Genomic DNA, 21,302 nt, shown 5'->3' with positions numbered 1-21,302 from the left:
CAAGCCCCTCTCCTGATGCTTCTGTCTACTTCATAATTTCTTTCAATTCCAGCTCTAAAATGTCTTTCCCAGATCAATGTTTTCTTCAGTACAATGACTTAGTTTTGCCCCATCATCCCAGGACTATCCTCTTGTGATAGCCTTCTGACCAATTTATTCACCTCCAGTCTCCACTTGCCATCCTGACCTCCTTCCTTTCTGATCTATCTTCCCCCACCACTAATCTTGGCCTTGAGACAATATAGTTCAAAGTCTTAGCTACAGTGTGGGTGATCACACCTTGGAATTATCAAAGAAGACATTCACACACTGGATAAGAAGTCAGTCTGATAGTCTAACATTGGGTTGCCAACCAAGGATCAGTTGTATGGTCATTAAGCTTACTTATTCAAAATAAGATTCCTTTGTCCTGATTCAAAATGCACTGATTCAAAATCTCCTGAGTTAGACCCTTGGATTGTATTTTTGTAGACGCCACAAGTGATTGTGATGCACATCCATTCTTGGAAACTCTAAGAACTTAATCAATTATAAGATTCAGTGATTATAACACTCTAATCAGAATCCAATTTGCTATTCCAAGAGAATAGTTACAAAAGTATTTTGTGCAATGGCAGCATCATTAAACTAAACATAAAGCCTTTGAGTGGTTCACATTAAATGAAAAAACATACATTTGAACGTATAAATTCTGGCAAATTTGTGACAATAATCACATCACATTAGAACCATGCCTTGTGCACATTTCTTCCAACAAATATATCTAATGGCATTTTCTTTAGTTTCACACATGATGTTAATGGGTTACATAGGAAGAGTTCAAGAATATATTTGATGTAAAAATAGTGGTGAGTGCGGTCATATGCAAAACATTTAGGATTAGGGTGCTAATTACATCTGGATAAAAGCAATTAAGATTTAGCAGAACAGCAAGAGAAAAGGAGTAAAACAAAAGCCTTTAAAGTAAACATTCATACATTTTTTTCAGCTGATTCTTTTTAGCTAATGAAAGGATTCCCACTTCACACACCACATAACCTGTTTCCTATGTCAGTAAGTTACTGTGGGTATTAGCTCATGACTTACGAAGGGAAACAAGCCCCATTAGAATTAACTACAGTAGGGGGGGCGCCTGGGTGGCTCAGATGGTTAAGCGTCTGCCTTCGGCTCAGGTCATGATCCCAGGGTCCTGGGATCGAGTCCCGCATCGGGCTCCCTGCTCGGCAGGGAGCCTGCTTCTCTCTCTCTCTCTCTGTCTCTCATGAATAAATAAATAAAATCTTAAAAAAAAAAAAATTTAGAATTAACTACAGTGGGGGGGGGGGAGCAAGATGGCGGAGGAGTAGGAGACCTGGATTTCGTCTCCTCTCAGGAATTCAGCTGGATAGGGATCAAACCATTCTGAACACCTACAAACTCAACAGGAGATTGAAGAAAAGAAGAGCAACAACTCTCTCATCAGAAAAGCGACCACTTTCTGGAAGGTAGGACGTGCGGAGAAGTGAATCCGAGGCGATATTCGGGAGGATAGACGGCGGGGGAGGGGCCTCCATCGGCCGCTTCTGGCAAGTGATAGAGCCACGGAGCACAAAATTGGAACTTTTAAAAGTCTGCTCCACCAAGGGACGTCACTCTGGTGGCTAAGTGGGGGGTGGAACCCTCCGGGACAGTGTGGTCTCAGGACCCTCGGGGTCACAGAAAGACCGGGGGTGCCTGAGTGTGGCAGAGCTCCCAGGTAACGGAGCAGGGAAGCCGGCTGCAGAGGCAGAGCCCAGGCGCGGGCTCTCAGCTCGGGGTGGCCATAAACCGTGATCCGTGGTACAGTCGGGCCACTGCTCCTCCAGCAGGGACCCAACAAGTGGCAGATCCGGGGAGACTCACCTTTTTCCCCGGGGAGGAGAGGTGCAGGAGTGCACCACAGGGATCTCCTGGGTTTGGAGACTCCACCCGGGGTCGGGTGCCAGAGATAGAGGCGCGCAGTCACAGGCCGGGTGAGCACGGAGAGCGGCCGGAGACCGGGAAGACGGGAGTGGCTGACGGCTTTTCTCTGGGGGCTCACTGAGGAGCGGGGCCCTGAGTTCTTGGCTCCTCTGGGGTGGAGATTGGGAGGCCGCCATTTTCACTCCCATCCTCCAAAGTTGTACGGAAAGCTCGCAGGGAACAAAAGCCCCGGAGACCAAACCCGAGCAGATTACTTAGCCGTGAGGGGGCAAGGGTGGGGCAATTCCGCCTCCGGCAGAGACATTTGGAAACCACGGCAACAGGCCCTCCCCAGAATATCAGCGAGAACAGCCAGCCAAGACCAAGTTTACCGATCAATGTGAATGGCAGAACTCCAGCACTAGGGGACTACTGCACTTAGAATTCACGGCTTTTTTTACCATGATTCTTTAGTCTTTTAAAGTTAATTTTTTTTTAACTGTCTTTTTGTCTTTTTATTGCTTTTTGAATTTTTCTTTTTCCCTTTTTCAACCAACATCTTATCAATCCCTTTTTAAAAAAAAAAAACATTTTTATTTTTCATTTTTAGAGTCATATTCTATCCCTTCATAGTAGTTACCCATATTTTTGGCTTATATATATAAGTTGTTCTCTCTTTAAAATTTTGAGATAGTTTCTTCTAACAGATTAAAATATACCCTAAATCTCTAGTATATGGTGTTTTCTATTCCCCTGCCTGATCACATCCTCTCCCTTTTTTTTTCTTTTTCTTTTTTTCTTTTTTTTAAATCCTCTTCTTTCTTTTTTCAAACAACTTCTTATCAATTCCTTTTATAAAATTTTTTATAATTTCCATTTTTACAGTCATATTCCATCCCTTCATCATATCAACCCTTATTTTTGTACATATATAAGTTTTTCTTTCTTTAAAATTTTGGGAGGCACTTTCTTCTAAAAGACCAAAATACACCCCAAATCTAGTGTGTGGCACTGATCTATATACCAGATTGTTTATTGTTGTTGTTGTTGTTTTGTTTTGTTTGTTTTTGTTTTTATCTTTATCTTTTTCTTTTTCTTCTTTTTCTTTTTTCTCTCTTTCCCTTTCTTATCCCACTGCTTCAGGTCTTTTCTGATTTGTTTACAGTATATTTTCTGGGGACATTGTTACTCTGCTACATTTTGTTCTCTCATTCATCTATTCTCCTCTGCACAAAATGACAAGATGGAAAAAATCACCTCAACAAAAAGAACAAGAGGTAGTACCAACTGCCAGGGACCTACTGAATACGGACATTAGTATGATGTCAGATCTAGAGTTCAGAATCATCACTTTAAAGATACTAGCTGGGCTTTAAAAAAAATATGGAAGTGATTAGAGAAACCCTTTCTGGAGAAGTAAAAGAGCTAAAATCCAACCAAGTAGAAATCAAAAAGGCTATTAATGAGGTGCAATAAAAAATGGGGGCGCTAACTGCTAGAATAAATGAGGCAGAAGACAGAATCAGTAATATAGAAGATGAAATAATGGAAAATAAAGAAGCTGAGAAAAAGAGAGATAAACAACTACTGGATCACGAGGGCAGAATTCGAGAGATAAGCGATACCATAAGATGAAACAACATTAGAATAATTGGGATCCCAGAAGAAGAAGAAAGAGAGAGAGGGGCAGAAGGTATAATGGAGCAAATTATAGCAGAGAACTTCCCTAATTTGGGGAAAGAAACAGGCATCAAAATCTAGGAAGCACAGAGAACCCCTCTCAAAATCAATAAAAATAGGTCAACTCCCTGACATCTAATAGTAAAACTTACGAGTCTTATAGACAAAGAGAAAATCCTGAAAGCAGCTCAGGAGAAGAGATATGTAACCTACAAGGGTAGAAACATTAGATTGGCGACAGACCTATCCACAGAGACCTGGCAGGCCAGAAAGGACTGGCAGGATATATTCAGAGCACTAAATGAGAAAAATATGCAGCCAGGAATACTCTATCCAGCTAGACTGTCATTGAAAATTGAAGGAGAGATAAAAAGCTTCCAGGACAAACAAAAACTAAAGGAGTTTGCAAACACAAAACCAGCTCTACAGGAAATCTTGAAAGGGGTCCTCTAAGCAAAGAGAGAGCCTAAAAGCAACATAGACCAGAAAGGAACATAGACAATATACGGTAACAGTCACCTTACAGGCAATACAATGGCACTAAATTCCTATCTTTCAATAGTTACCCTGAATGTAAATGGGCTAAATGCCCCAATCAAAAGACACAGGCTAACAGACTGAATTAAAAAACAGGACCCATCAATATGCTGTCTGCAAGAGATTCATTTTAGAACCAAAGACACCCCCAGATTGAAAGTGAGGGGATGGAAAACCATTTACCATTCTAATGGACACCAAAAGAAAGCTGGGGTGGCAATCCTTCTATCAGACAAATTAGATTTTAAACCAAAGACTATAATAAAAGATGAGGAAGGACACTATATCCTACTTAAAGGGTCTATCCAACAAGAAGATCTAACAATTGTAAATATCTATGCCCCTAACATAGGAGCAGCCAATTATATAAGGCAATTAATAACAAAAGCAAAGAAACACATTGACAACAATACAATAATAGTGGGGGACTTTAACATCCCCCTAACTGAAATGGACAGATCATCTAAGCAAAAGATCAACAAGGAAATAAAGACTTTAAATGACACACTGGACCAAATGGACTTCACAGACATATTCAGAACATTCCACTCCAAAGCAACGGAATACACATTCTTCTCTAGTGCCCATGGAACATTCTCCAGAATAGATCACATCCTAGGTCATAAATCAGGTCTCAACTGGTACCAAAAGATTGGGAACATTCCCTGCCTATTTTCAGACCACAATGCTTTGAAACTAGAACTCAATCACAAGAGGAAAGTCGGAAAGAACTCAAATACATGGAGGCTAAAGAGCATCCTACTAAAGAATGAATGGGTCAACCAGGAAATTAAAGAAGAATTAAAAAAATACATGGAAACCAATGAAAATGAAAACACAACTATTCAAAATCCTTGGGATGCAGCAAAGGCAGTCCTAAGAGGAAAGTATATAGCAATACAAGTCTTTCTCAAGAAACAAGAAAGGTCTCAAGTACACAACCTAACCCTACACCTAAAGGAGCTGGAGAAAGAACAGCAAATAAAGCCTAAACCCAGCAGGAGAAGAGAAATAATAAAGATCAGAGCAGAAATCAATGAAATAGAAACCAAAAGAACAGTAGAACAGATCAATGAAACTAGGAGCTGGTTCTTTGAAAGAATTAACAGGATTGATAAACCCCTGGCCAGACTTATCAAAAAGAGAAGAGAAATGACCCAAATCAACAAAATCATGAATGAAAGAGGAGAGATCACAACCAACACCAAAGAAATACAAACAATTATAAGAACATATTATGAGCAACTCTATGCCAGCAAATTAGATAACCTGGAAGAGATGGATGCATTCCTAGAGATGTATCAACTACCAAAACTGAACCAGGATGAAATAGAAAATCTGAACAGACCTATAACCACTAAGGAAATTGAAGCAGTCATCAAAAATCTCCCAAAAAACAAAAGCCCAGGCCCAGATGGCTTCCCAGGGGAATTCTACCAAACATTTCAAGAATTAATACCTATCCCTCTGAAACTGTTCCAAAAAAATAGAAATGGAAGGAAAACTTCCAAACTCATTTTATGAGGCCAGCATTACCTTGATCCCAAAACCAGACAAAGACCCCATCAAAAAGGAGAATTACAGACCAATATCCCTGATGAATATGGATGCAAAAATTCTCACCAAAATACTAGCCAATAGGATCCAACAGTACATTAAAAGGATTATTCACCATGACCAAGTGGGATTTATCCCTGGGCTGCAAGGTTGGTTCAACATCTGCAAATCAATCAATGTGATACAATACATTAACAAAAGAAAGAACAAGAACCATATGATCCTCTCAATAGATGCAGAAAAAGCTTTTGACAAAGTACAGCATCCTTTCTTGATCAAAACTCTTCAGAGTATAGGCATAGAGGGTACATACCTCAATATCATAAAAGCCATCTATGAAAAACCTACAGCAAATATTATTCTCAATGGGGAAAAACTGAGAGCTTTCCCCCTAAGGTCAGGAACGCGGCAGGGATGTCCACTATCACCACTGCTATTCAACATAGTTTTGGAAGTCCTAGCCACAGCAATCAGACAACAAAAAGAAATCAAAGGCATCCAGATTGGCAAAGAAGAAGTCAAACTCTCACTCTTTGCAGATGATGTGATACTTTCTGTGGAAAACCCAAAAGACTCCACCCCAAAACTGCTAGAACTCATACAGGAATTCAGTCAAGTGGCAGGATATAAAATCAATGCACAGAAGTCAGTGGCATTCCTATACACCAACAACAAGACAGAAGAACGAGAAATTAAGGAGTCGATCCCATTTACAATTGCACCCAAAACCATAAGATACCTAGGAATAAATCTAACCAAAGAGACAAAGGATCTGTACTCAGAAAACTATAAAATACCATGAAAGAAATTGAGGAAGACACAAAGAAATGGAAAAACTTTCCATGCTCATGGATTGGAAGAACAACTATTGTGAAGATGTCAATGCTACCTAGAGCAATCTACACATTCAATGCAATCCCCATCAAAATACCATCCACTTTTTTCAAACAAATGGAACAAATAATCCTCAAATTTGTATGGAACCAGAAAAGACCCTGCATAGCCAGAGGAATGTTGAAAAAGAAAAGCAAAGCCAGCGGCATCACAATTCCAGACTTCCAGCTCTATTACAAAGCTGTCATCATCAAGACAGCATGGTACTGGCACAAAAACAGACACATAGCTCAATGGAACAGAATAGAGAGCCCAGAAATGGACCCTCAACTCTATGGTCAACTCATCTTCGACAAAGCAGGAAAGAATGTCCAATGGAACAAAGACAGTCTCTTCAACAAATGGTGTTGGGAAAATTGGATAGCCACATGCAGAAAAATGAAACTGGACCCTTTCTGTACAGCACACACAAAAATAGACTCCAAATGGTTGAAAGACCTCAATGTGAGACAGGAGTCCATCCAAATCCTAAAGGAGAACACAGGCAGCAACCTCTTTGACCTCAGCCGAAGCAAATTCTTCCTAGAAACATCGCCAAAGGCAAGGGAAGTAAGGGCAAAAATGAACTATTGGGACTTCATCAAGATAAAAAGCTTTTGCACAGCAAAGGAAACAGTCAACAAAACCAAAAGACAACCAACAGAATGGGAGAAGATATTTGCAAATGACGTATCAGATAAAGGTCTAGTATCCAAAATCTATAAAGAACTCATCAAACTCAACACCCAAAGAACAAAGAATCCAATCAAGAAATGGGCAGAAGACATGAACAGACATTTTTCCAAAGAAGACATCCAAATGGCCAACAGACACATGAAAAAGTGCTCAATATCGCTCAGCATCAGGGAAATCCAAATCAAAACTTCAATGAGATACCACCTCACACCAGTCAGAATGGCTAAAATTAACAATTCAGGAAACGGCAGATGTTGGCGGGGTGCGGAGAAAGGGGAACCCTCCTCCACTGTTGGTGGGAATGCAAGCTGGTGCAGCCACTCTGGAAAACTGTATGGAGGTTCCTCAAAAAGTTGAAAATAGAGCTACCATATGATCCAGCAATTGCACTACTGGGTATTTACCCCAAAGATACAAAAGTAGGGATCTGAAGGGGTACGTGCACCCCGATGTTTATAGCAGCAATGTCCACAATAGCCAAACTGTGGAAAGAGCCAAGATGTCCATCGACAGATGAATGGATAAAGAACTAGTGGTATATATATACAATGGAATATTATGCAGCCATCAAAATGAATGAGATCTTGCCATTTGCAACGACGTGGATGGAACTGGAGGGTATTATGTTGAGTGAAATAAGTCAAAAAGAGAAAGACATGTATCATATGATCTCACTGATATGAGGAATTCTTAATCGCAGGAAACAAACTGAGTTGTTGGAGTGGGGGGTAGGGTGTGAGGGATGGGGGGACTGGGTGATAGACACTGGGGAGGGTATGTGCTCTGGTAAGCGCTGTGAATTGTGCAAGACTTTTGAATCTCAGATCTGTACCTCTGAAACAAATAATGCAATATATGTTAAGAAAAAAAAAAAGAAGAAGGTAGCGGGAGGGGAAGAATGAAGCGGGGGAAATCGGAGGGGTAGACAAACCATGAGAGACGATGGACTCTGAAAAACAAACAGGGTTCTAGAGGGGAGGGGAGTGGGAGGATGGGTTAGCCTGGTGTTGGGTATTGTGGAGGGCACATTCTGCATGGAGCACTGAGTGTTATGCACAAACAATGAATCATGGAACACTTCATCTAAAACTAATGATGTAATGTATGGGGATTAACATAAGAATAAAAAAAATAAATAAATAAAAAAGAATTAACTACAGTAGATAATAAATTTCATTGTCACATCACTGTTCTAAATAAAAATTATGGAAGAATAGAGATAGGAATGATTGATTAATCCCTACTTTCCTATTGTAAAATAGTCTCTACAAGGAGCAAATCTATAAATACGAAGCTAAACCCCATGGTATACTAAAATTTCAGAAACTGAATTCCAACATATAAGCCTCATATGTGAACACAGTTACCTAAAAATAAGGATACAGCTATCTTCATTAGCAATGAGATATGTGTTTATTTATAATTAATAACATTATGTAAAATGACAGTCTCATATTTAATCTGGGCGATCCACATTTTTTTAAGTTAAAAGCACCTTGTTTCAATATTAAATACACAGGGGTTTTGTTTATTTATTTTTTGTTTGTTTTGTTTTGTTTTAGAGAGGGTGGGGAGAGAGAAAATCTTAAGCAGGCTCCATGCCTAGCTTGGAGCCTGATGCAGAGCTCGATCTCATGACCTTGAGATCATGACCTGAGCCGAAATCAAGAGTCAGATGCTTAACCAACTTGGCTACCCAGGGGCCTCTAAACACACAGATTTTTAAAATAAGACTGCATTTTCCCATAGAAACAATTCTGTAAAGTGTGCTGAAGATCCTAGGCTAACTCACAAATCCCATTAAACCCATAATGACTTTAACAATAAACTAATGGTACTATTTGAAGTCTGAGATCTTGAAGAAAGAGACTGGGAAATAAGGGACAGAGAATATTTCCTTTCCTTTTTACAAAAGCTGCCCTTAGACATATTTTGAAAGAACCACATGCTTCTTTGCTATCATTACTTATTGTTGTCTCCCTTACCTCCAAGTAACTTTGGTATATTCAAAGCCTCTTACTCCAACACCTTTATTGTGAAATATGGGAATTTAATAGGAAAATCTTATACCTGTACCAGTTAGGATTTGGTTTGGCTACATATATCAGGGAGGGGGGTGGAAGTAGCTTAAACAAGGCAAATATGAGGTCCATAGTCTAGAGCTAGTGATTCCATGGTTAACAGGGATTCTCTTCCAAAGCTCAGAACACATTTTCTGTCCTTAAAGTTACCTTATATTCCAAGATAACTGCTGGAGCTCTAGCCACCATCTTTATATTCCAGGCAGGAGAAGGAGAAAGCCAAGAAGGGCAAAAAACATATTCTCCAATATGAGTCATTTTTCTATAAGGAGTTCCCTGCTGACATCTTTCTGGCTAAAACCTAGTCACATAGCACCTCTGACTGCAAAGGTTGCTGGAAAATGTAGTGTAGCTGCACCCTTTACCAGCCCCAAATGAAATTAGAGATCTGTTGCTGAGAATAAAGGGGAGAATGGATATTTTCAGGCAATTAGTTATCTCTGCCTTGTTCCTTAAATATCCAATGCTCCAGATTGTTTAACTCCTTTCCTGCTCACTCAATACAGTTTCTTTATTTCTATGTTTCTGTTAAATGTAACAAATGCTACTTTACACACACACACACACACACACACACACACACACACAAATGACCCTTCTAGAGTAGTGGTTCTCAACTTTGGCTGCATGTTTAGAATCACTTGGAGTGTCTGTTAAAAATCCTGATGTCCAGACCAGTTAAATCAGAAACTCTGACAGTGAGACCCAGGCCACAGTATTTTTTTAAATGTCTCTGGGTGATTCCAGTGTGCAGCCAAGTTTGAGAATCACTATCGTAAAGAAATGTGAAAAGAAGGTACATAGCCCAAATGATGCCAAGTTTTGTCATTTTTTTCTGATGTGAATGAAGTGATATAAAAACCTGCAAGCCATGAGTCAAGAATAATTTTTGGAGTGTTGGCACTTCCCACACAGACCAATTGTTTGCCTTTGGGGTCACTTTGCCTTTGCTGCCCCCCTTTTTTTATAAAGTATCTTCTCTTCTGTAACATTGGAACCATACAATTCTCTGAAAATCCTAACCTTTGTATACAGTGGATTCAAGGATAGCATAGATGGATCCAATGTTGGTCATCCTTGATGTCTTGACCTCTCAAGGAGCCCCACACCCACTTAAGCTCTTTATATTGCTTCAAATAATATTCAAATCTGTCTACACCTTTATCTCATCCCAGATGCACACAGCAACCAAGAGTGTTTAAAATAGATCTGACCATGTCTTTCCTCTCCTGTATATAGATCCCTCCAATGATTTCCTATTGATCTAGGCCTCTCTGCCCTGCAAGATCCCTTCCCTGCCTACCTCCCAGCCTTATCTAGGCCATTCAACCCACCTGTACGGCGGCCTCCTTTCATGCCTCCAGTTCCCCCAAGCTCTTTCCTTACAATTAATCTCCATGTGCCAAACCTACTGGATGCCCAAACTTATCAAAACAACACTTCCATTTGCTCAATGCTGTTGAAGGAGGCTTTGATTGCTCCCACAGACTACATTAGGAATCATGCTGTCCTTCTTAGTGGCCCTTATCACAGCTGTAAGTAATTACTTAGAAGCACTCCCTCCCCAGTTATTTCTTAGGAGAGCAGGGAGCAAGGTCTTCACCATTTTGTTTTCAGAACCTAGAACAGCTCCTATCACAGGGTATGTGATATTATAAAAATATATATTTATGAATGAATATATGAAGAACTGAGTAGCATAGGATACCGAGATTAGAAAGGTAGATTGGAGTCAAAGTGAAAGGGTCATAAGCAGCTGCTTGTAACTTAGGCGGTTTACTTAGGTGGACCCAAGTAAATGTTCCTTCCCTTTTTTTTTGATATGTGTCTGTGTCTCTGCAGGTTGTGACTTGATCCCAGTACAGTATCTCCGCTGGGGTGACCCTGAGCCCATTGCAGCTGTGGTGTTTGCCTGCCTCGGCCTGCTAGCCACCCTGTTTGTCACTGCAGTCTTCATCATTTACCGTGATACACCAGTAGTCAAGTCCTCCAGTAGGGAACTCTGCTATATCATCCTTGCTGGCATCTGCCTGGGTTACTTATGTACCTTCTGCCTCATCGCAAAGCCCAAACAGATTTATTGCTACCTTCAGAGAATTGGTATTGGTCTTTCCCCAGCCATGAGCTACTCAGCCCTTGTGACCAAGACCAATCGTATTGCAAGGATCCTGGCCGGCAGCAAGAAGAAGATCTGTACCAAAAAGCCCAGGTTCATGAGTGCCTGTGCCCAGCTGGTGATTGCTTTCATTCTTATATGCATTCAGTTGGGCATCATCGTTGCCCTCTTTATAATGGAGCCTCCTGATATAATGCACGACTACCCAAGCATTCGAGAGGTCTACCTGATCTGTAATACCACCAACCTAGGTGTTGTCACTCCTCTTGGATACAATGGTTTGCTGATTTTGAGCTGTACCTTCTATGCTTTCAAGACCAGAAATGTTCCAGCTAACTTCAACGAGGCCAAGTATATCGCCTTCACAATGTACACCACCTGCATTATATGGCTGGCCTTTGTGCCAATCTACTTTGGCAGCAACTACAAAATCATCACCATGTGTTTCTCAGTCAGTCTCAGTGCCACAGTGGCACTGGGCTGCATGTTTGTGCCGAAGGTGTACATCATCCTGGCCAAACCAGAGAGAAATGTGCGCAGCGCCTTCACCACATCTACCGTGGTGCGCATGCATGTGGGGGATGGCAAGTCATCCTCAGCAGCCAGCAGATCCAGCAGCCTGGTCAACCTGTGGAAGAGGAGGGGCTCCTCTGGGGAAACCCTAAGGTAAAAGTTGTGGGGGGGTGTTGTGGGGCGGTGTTGTGGGGCACTGGCCCCTATAGCTGAAGCAATGGCGTTTGCTTCCTGGGTCTTTTAAATGGGAAATATGTGAGTGAATTAAACTCTGGGAGGCAGGGTGTGGGGAAAGGGGTCTTGGGTATTCTCATTGAATGGTTTTTGTGGGGTTAATTGGATGTGGCCCCAGTTACTTATGCCAAAGCCAGAGACAGAGAAGTTGGGATTAAAAAAAAAAAAAAAGCAGAGTTTCAGCAGAAAGGAAATGAGGTCCAAAAGGGCAGGGAGAGTACAGTTAAGTCATTAAGCCAAGGCAAGGACCTCCAGGTCCTGAGGGGACAGAAATACATCATGGACCAAATTCTAATTCACCAGAACAGAGTAGAGAAGGTTATTGTTAACACAGAAGATTATGCTGAGCAGAGTGCCACGAGCCTTATGTATCTGGCTGCGCTGTGTGCCTGAACTTTCCCAAACCCAGAAGAGCCCTTTGACTGCCCATCCCATAGAGACATGCGAATGTAGACTCCATGTGTTAGTTCCTAATGGGCAACCTGAACTCTTTGGGAAATAACTAAGTATCCGAACGAGGCAAAAGTGACCTTGCATATAATCTTCCACAACAACTAGCTAGTTTCCTGTTTTCTCTGTTGCCCATAGTCCCACCCCTCCCTTCAAGTTTAGTATCTCAGGTAGTACTTAAGGGTCAAGCCCCATCTGAAAAGAATCTGGAGCCATCAGCCAATAATTCCCCCACCACGAGGGACTTCCTTATATGGTAAATACCTCCTAAGTCATTTCAGAAGGCAATGAGATAATTTTTTTTTAGCCAATTGAGATCTGTATCTTTAATAAACATCTAGAGAATACTGGTAGCATAGATTGCCATATTCCATGCTGTCCCAGAGACCTATATGACAAATTTTAAGAACTTGAAGTGTAACCTATCATCTCAAATAGCTGCTCAGACTTATGCTAGTGGTAAGCCTGGCTAGTAACCACTTCTCCTTCCCTGCTTCTCAGGGGAAGAGAAGACTGTGGCCTCTGTGAGGGGCGGATGTGAAATTAGTACAACTAATAACTTCCCAACATGGGGGCAATGAGATCATCTTATCAGTGGCTTGGGAACAAATTTGGAGGTATTAAAAAGGCTACATAGATTGTTCCTGGGAATAAGGACTCCCTCCATTTAAGAAGTACCTATCAGAAGAGCTAGTCAGGATATCATCTGCTTACTCTACAGAGATTTTACAATTTTCATAAAGCCTGATAAATAAATGAAAGATAAACATCTTTCAAATGGAAGATAAATAGCTAAATATTATTTCTTGAACAATTCTCTTATGCCATAATTTAGCCTGCATGGAAAGTCCCACCTTTCTATCAGCCCTAATTCTTCAAATCCTGAATAATAGTGATGGTAAAGATACTGTATCTTCTGAGGATTGAAAAGCACTCATAAGGTACTTAATCACATAGCTTAATTTATTTGTGTTATTAACTTGTATCCTTGCCTCTTTTAATTTTTTTTCTAATTCCTGTATGCCTCTCATCTCTTTCCGTGTACACTGAGCAAGGTATTTAACTAAATTGTAAATCTTGGGGCAAATAACTGTGTCTTCTATTTCTTCAATAAATCGTGGCAATGTCATGGTCTATCCACAGAAGGCCTTTCATCTCTCTAAACTGCCAGAATATTTTCCATCTGCTTTCCTGACTCCTCTCTAGAATGTTTTCTTCCTGAAACTTCTGCAAGATCAGCCTTTTATTTTGTCTAAGAAGATTTATTTTCCAGACTTCTCTTTTACCAAACTATCTCTTCAAATAAAACCTTCCAAGGCATCCTGATAGGTAATACAAACAGGTTGTGAGAGGGGTGGAATTGTGAGCCTGTGCCGAAGCAACCCAAACACTCCCTTCAGACAGGCTCCTTAGACAGTGTGGAGCGATGGGGAAAAGCACTGACTTTGTAGCCAGTTTCTCCTGAGTCTGAACCGTGGCGCTGCCATTCTTCTCTCTGAGCCTGAGTTTCTTCATCTGCCAAACTGAGATCATATCACCTGCCTCAGAGGATTGTAAAGAGTGAAAGAAACAATATATGCGTAAAGGCCAGGTACACAGTAGATACTTTACTGAAGGTGTCAGAGTACAGAGTCAGGCAGCTCTGGGACTGAATATTGGCAGCATCACCTACCAGCTGTGGAACCGTAGGCACATCCCTTAGCCTCTCTATGCCTTGCTTTCCTCCTCTGATGAATGGACATAATGAAACACAGCCTTCATACAGGGTTGTAAGACTAAATGAGTAAACACATGTAAAGTATTTTTTTATTATGTTAGTCACCATACAGTACATCATTAGTTTTTGATGTAGTGTTCCATGATTCATTGTTTTCATATAACACCCAGTGCTCCATGCAATATGTGCCCTCCTTAATACCCATCACCGGGCTAACCCATCACCGCACACCCCTCCCCTCTGAAACCCTCAGTTTGTTTCTCAGAGTCCATAGTCTCTCATGGTTCATCTACCATGAGAAAATACATGTAAAGTATATGCCATGCAGTAAGCACTTCGTAAGTGTGTGTTTGCTGTTATTTTTAACTACGTTAACAATTGTCAGTCTTCTTCCACCCTTGAAAGTCTCTGTGTCAGGAATGCAACCAGGATAATCCTAATAACAGAGAGAGCATCGTAAAATGCAGTATAGGTCTATAGACCTATTGATTACACAGCCTGACCTTTCCAGAGCATCTCCATTTTGACATGGTCTAGTTCCTTGCCAGATTGTAGAACACACCCTTTGTCCTAATTTAAGCAAGGTGAGCTCCTTAGGAGTGGGAGCCTTGTCTCCCTTGTCATCACTGTGCCTCCAGTGTCTGGAAGTACCAAGAAGGGCACTAGATGCATAGAAGACAAGATAATCTTTGGTATATTTATTGAGCAAATAAATTTGGGAAGGTAGGAATGTGGGGGGTATTTCTTGCTTGTGTTCAGGTGTGCATACTACTATCCCCTAGTGGTTCTACTACCTTTCATAACATGAACCCTACTGTGATCTCTATTACAAGTATCCCCTGCACTCCCGTGGTCCTCAGTTTCTCCTCACGAATCAGGTCATCAATCCCATCCATTGATCTCATGTTTTGCTACAATTCTAACATACCTCTAGTTACATTAGGTTACTATTTTCAACTATTTCCTCTCTACTTTAGTAAATAAGGGGCAATATAAATAACAAAATTTACTGATAGTGCAAATAGGAAACAGAAATTCTCAGGATTTTTGGCAATATTTTAACTTGTTTTCCCTACAGAGCCATGTAGTCCTTGATGATTGGATTTTGCAGTCAGTACGTTTGGGTATTAGAATATCAAAGATAGTGAGGAGGGACCTTTGGCACTTGTTGAGTTTCCTGCACTTAGTTCTGGCAAATGCTGGTCTATTATGGCTGAGACAGGCTATAGTCTGATTATATAATGACTTCTTTTTTGCTGGAACCTACCTTTAATATGGAGAAGAAAAGCCAGAAAAAGCTATAGTACCCTTGCATCACACACATCCCCTACCAGCCACCCTCTTTTAGCTATAATCCTACAAAATAATTTAGATCCAAACTAAAATTATTTTCCTCTAGGTTTCCCATGGTCTCTCACACTAAGTAATTCTTTTCTGTGATCCAACATCAAGATGTTCAGAATGTTAATATGGTATTTATCACATTGTAAGATATAACTGGTTATATATGGATTTATCTTCCCTTTTAGTTTATAAAGTCCAGTGTGTATCACATTATCTATCTCTAGGATTTAAATAATGGGGAAAGAAGTGAACTTGGATGCTTCTAATACTTTCACATTTTAATCTAAATTACCTTCATTAGTTGGGCTTCTCAGGCTTGAATTCTGTAATATGCCAATGAGCCCATCTATTGGGATTTACAGGGAACTTAAATAGTTAACTTAGATCTCTGACTGTAGGTCTTTGGAGAGAAGCAGCTGCTATGCTAGGCCCAGCCTGGTTCTGCTTTCTTCCATCTGTTACATGGAGAGGCAAGCTACTATAAACCCAGACTGGGTCTGGGCCCTGTTTGAAAAGGCATCTCATGGCAGACAGCTAGGGCTCCATTTTAAAGATGACATGAATTGCATACGTTAGAATGAAAGTAATACCTCTCACGGTTATAGTGACTGTGTTTCCAAAAGTTAGGACACACTCTTGGAGCAGTGGACGTAGAGACAGTAGATGCAAATATAGCAAACTAGTGTATAGATCTGGCTCTGGAGCCACACGTGGATTCAAACTAGAAGTGTGAATTTGAACAAGGTACACCAGTCTGTTTCCTCAACTGTAAAATGGTAGATAATGATCCCTGTTGTGAGAGTAATGAAGCGATATGTGTTAAATCCTTAGTATTAACACACAGAAAGCACTCAATAAATGGTAGGTAAATCTTTAGAAATGTGTTCAGCTGCAGGTAAGGGAAAGCCTGATTTTCAGAGACTTTTATGATTTGTATAGGTTTCACTTCCCTCATGTTACAAGAAACACGTAGACAGCTCCTCGTGGTCTTCCAATGCTCAGTGGTTCAGATGTTGGCTCAGAGCCAACATCTCCGCTGTTCTCTGGGTCTTTTGTTTTTTAAGATTTTATTTATTTATTTGAGAGAAAGAGAGTGTGAGGGAGAGAGAGAGTGCATAAGCCAGGGGGAAAAGCCGAGAGAGAGAGAAGCTGAGCAGGGAGTCTGACGTGGGGCTCAATACCAGGACCCTGGGATCATGACCTGAGCAGAAGGCAGATGCTTAACCAACTGAGCCACCCAGGCGTCCTCTCTGGACCTTTTTACTCATGGTTGTTCAGTGGCTCCATGTGTTGCATCCTTTCATTAGGGAAAACAATTGTCTTCTCAGGATCCCATAACTGCCTTTCTGTCTCATTGACCAAAACTGTCTCCTGTAGATACCCCTAGCTGCAAGAGAGTAGGAAAAAAGCATGCATTTAGCTTTTATATCTCCTATAATGGAAACTGAGGGGGTTCAGAAGGGGGTGTCAAGTGCGCATGAATAGTGTCTACCATGGAAAATGATAGTACCTCGTAGTGACAATGGTAGTAATAATGGTAGGAGAATTACCCAGTGGTCACAAAATATTGAAAGGAGAAGCGGTAATCTTTCCCATTTTTCAAACGGGGAACTTGAGGTCCAGTGTGGTTAGAACCCTCACCCACAGTCGTGACCCGTTACACTCAGCTCTCAACTCAGGTCTTACAGCTCATTGGCCTTAGAGCTGAGCCTTCCCCAGAATGTATTCTTTAGAAAGCTAGTCTCACAAATTGTTCTATGAAAAAAAAAAAAAAAGTATTTGGTCAAACAAGTTTGAAAGCACTCTGACTAGTCCTTTAAAATAGTGTGACTGTGTTTAGGGATAAACACTGAGAAGTTTTGCAGTGTAGAAACCAATCATTCATTCATTCATTCATTCTTTTCAATCATTCCGCACACTTGTTGAACACAGGACTATTTTTTTCAGGTAACTCTCTTAACTTTCTGGAGCATTAATACTAGAAAGGGGAATCATGATGGAAAATATCATCATAGCCAAAGAGAAGATGTGTTTCTGGGCCACTGGAGAGCTATTCCTATTGTCAGTGAGAGGGCGACAGAAGGAGCCAATTCCCACCTCTGGTCATGGAGACTGTCACTTTTGTTCTCTGAGCACCTCAGGGAAAAATGGAGCCAGTGCTAAGAGATCTAGCAGTTTTCTGGGAAGTGAAATATGCTCACCCTAGAGCCCCCAAAAGAAAAGTGCCTAGAGCCACTCATTCAATTCACTGAAATAGCAAAGGGAGATTTTTGTTTAAACAGGAGTGAGTCACTATAGGTTTTTTTTTATATAGAAACATACTATTTATGCCATCAATGTATAGAGGTCCCTGTGATTAACATCTTGGTTCTAGACACTAATTTTCCCGCACGACGTGGTGCAGTATCAAACCATTGTCAAGCAGATGATGCCGTGCTTCCGTGGAAGGACTTCACTTCAGCTGCAAATTGACAAAAGAGCACAAAACCCCTTCTGACCTAAAGAAAGCACTGAATGTGATGAGTCTAAAGTTCTGGCTCTACAAGATTCAGAATTTCCAGAGCCGTGGGGCTGAGGTTCTCAGATGCAGTGGGCATTTCATAGCTACATTAATGACAGAGGCTGTAGTTCCAGACCATACATTTTCTCAGAAGGTAAAAGCCTCGCTGGGGATTCTCCTCAGCAGCAGAAACATTCTCCCTGCCTCCACCTTAATTTTAGAAACTCTCATTTGCCGCTTTTGTTTTAATTAACTAATTTACTTTGCTTTCATTGACATTGTCATGAGAGCCCATTCAGACTATCTGCTAAAGCAACCGCTAGCCCTTTCACGTCCATCGCCCAAATTATAATTTGCCTGGAAAGTTGGTTCTCTTGTGTGAATGCCAATATACCCCAAAGATGCTCAGAGCTTTGATGAGTTCCATCTGCTTAGATTTCATTAAGGAGTTATTAGTCCATATGAAGGGACGTTCGTGTTATCTCTTCCTCTTTAGAATCCCCTGCCTCTTCCATCTTTCCATGTTGTTTTTCTCTTCCAGGGCCCAGCTTCCCCACTGAAACCCTATCAGATTAAACTGTCTCACAGATTTTCCCTCATCTGGACTCTCAGAACATTTAGCACGCATTCCTCACACCTTCTTCATTTATTACTGATACAAACAGAACTGAACATTGTCAGGCACTGTGATAGGCCCTAGGGGCCCGGGATGGGGTTGTTTGGTGTAGCTACCTGATGCTGTCTTAGCAGAAGTTCTCTGTCTTCCTTGGCACCTAGTCCCGTGCCTGACACACAACAGTGCTCAGTGACAGAGTCTTATTCGGGTGGGCCGCAGCTCTTAGGGCTCACACTGCCATTACAGGGAGCAGAACTACTCACTTTGTGGACTTGATTGCCCAGATTTTATCTGATAATACTTGGTTCGAAAAATATAAGAAAAAATATTTTTTGCTACAAGCAAACTTTTTGTTTTTCATCAAGCTTCCTTGGAGGCCTGCTGTGTGCCAAGTAGATTCTGGGGACACAGAGAATAAGAAACAGTCTTTGAGGAGTTCTCAGTCTTCCGTAACAGAACTGGAAACAGGTTAGGTTCAATAAAGTGATAGAGTGCTGTGATAGGAGTCTACGGGGGAGCAGAAGAGCCCAGAGGCAGAAGCAGCAAATTCTACACGTGGAGAATTAGAAACACCACCCAAAGGATCCAGTTCCAGCAATAGATACTATTTAAATACTTTATGCCTACTTAGCCATCCTCAGGGCTTCCCCAGCGAGGATAGGTTAGAGCCAGACTTCTTTCCCCTTCCGTGGCAGGAAAGGCCCCTGGTGGTATGAGACTTACCCCAGCCAGCCTGGCGTCTAGTCCCTCCCTCCTTGACTTTCCATTCGTACCCATTCACTTTTCTTGCTTTCAGGCTTCTATCAGTGCAGCTAATGTGTTATAAAATACACCTGCCCCACTACCCTCAACTCTCACTTGGCTAAATCACACTCGGCTTTGATACCCCTTCTACCTGCAAACCTGTCCTGACCCTCTGAGACCACATTAGGTCCCACTCTTTATGATCCAAACGAGCCATATGCTTCTCCCTCCAGCACATTCATCACCCTGTGTTGCAATTCCATGTTTAACTGTAAGACTCCCTTACACACATGATATGCATGAGTGTGAGCAGACACACACACACACACTATCGTGTGAACTTACTAAGCACAAGGTCCATGTCTTTCATTTTCTGGTTCATTGGAACCCAGCCCAGTGCCAGGCACGTGGTTAGCACTCAAAAATGTTGGTTGAATAAATGGATAGATGGGTGGATATACGAATAAAGACGCGTGAATGACACTGGCATTTGACAGTGAACACAAAGAAGGGTGGAGGATAGTAAGTAATTATATTCATTGAGCACTTGGTGATGGGCCCAGTGCTGTTCGAAATCCTTATACGGATTAACTCTTTTAAGCCTCAAAACAATCCTCATTTTCCTGATAAGGCAACTGAGGTAAGCAGAGGGTAATTTACTTGCTCAAATCCATGAAGAGAGCCGGTAGAAGAGGCAGGCTTCCAGTAAAGATGGGCTGGCTTCAGGGCACATGCAGATAACCATCCAACAATGGTCCCCAGCCCAGCTTTTCATATTTTGTAGCCTGAACTGAGAAAAACTGAGATGAATGGGTGCAAAATGTGACTTGCCCCCAGGAGTTTCCCTGCAAACTGCTCCTGGATCTTTATGGCACTGTACTTTCTTGCCACAGTCATTCCTTCAGCTGAGCCTGATCTGACTTGTGTTTTAGCACAGAAGCTTCTGAGGTAAAATTTGAACTTGAAAAGGCTGCCCGATATCTTTTCTATTTAACGGTGATTTTGGGCTATCTATATAGATTTTGTTTGTGTGGGAAAAAATCTGACTGACTTGTTTTTTCTATTTATAGTAATTATTATACTTATTAATATGACCATTTTATTATAATTAGGAATTATGAGGATTTACATAATTTCCGACATAACTCTTTTTGTGTTTTGTGGTGTGCCTAATCTCTGATAAAAATCTCATGAAATAGGCAGGGAATCCTAGTGTTTCCCACCTTGACCCAGTCCAGTGTAATTCCAACCAGTGTTTTTAGAGTAATCACTGTACCCACAGTACATTGCTGAATTCTAGGAATATAAAGACAAATAAGACACAAACCCTGCCCTTGGGAGCAGCTCACAGCGTAGTGGGGGAGACCAAACCATATACAAATCATTAATTTTTGTAGTGTATGAAGTGATAAAGGAGACAATGCAGAGGGAAGTCAGGCTAAAAAGGACACTTTGTCCAATCTGGAGGTTTCAGGAAGGCTTCCTGGAAAGCCGACAGCTGCACTGCATTCTTTCCCATTCTTTGGGAAAGAATGAAAGATGACATGAGCCAGGTAAAAACCATGGGGTACACAGTGTGGGGGAACAATATGAACAAGAGCCCACCAACCCAGTGTGGGCAGGGAATTGCAGTGTGTCAAATGTGTGTGGGCAGGAGGCAGGGAATGGACTGCAGAGGCTTAGCCTGAGCAGGGGGGCTGCCAACTGCCGGCCTTCCAGCTCCC

The 21,302-nt window shown here is 41.4% G+C and overlaps 1 protein-coding gene across 1 annotated transcript in view; it reads left to right on the top strand.

Moving 5' to 3' along the window:
- GRM5 (glutamate metabotropic receptor 5) overlaps positions 1 to 21,302 on the top strand; it is a 599,714-nt gene that overhangs the window by 536,218 nt on the left and 42,194 nt on the right. The window contains exon 8 of the mRNA XM_064575895.1: positions 11,187 to 12,126. Within this exon, the coding sequence (XP_064431965.1) occupies positions 11,187 to 12,126 (940 nt within the window). The remainder of the gene's footprint in view (positions 1 to 11,186; positions 12,127 to 21,302) is intronic.

Source organism: Mirounga angustirostris, unplaced genomic scaffold (assembly GCF_029215605.1).
Source record: "Mirounga angustirostris isolate CCGP_5_RB_7025 unplaced genomic scaffold, mMirAng1.0.hap1 SCAF_13, whole genome shotgun sequence".
Lineage (NCBI taxonomy): Eukaryota > Metazoa > Chordata > Mammalia > Carnivora > Phocidae > Mirounga > Mirounga angustirostris.
Note: the sequence above shows the minus strand (reverse complement) of the source record. Positions and strands in the feature narration are given on the sequence as shown.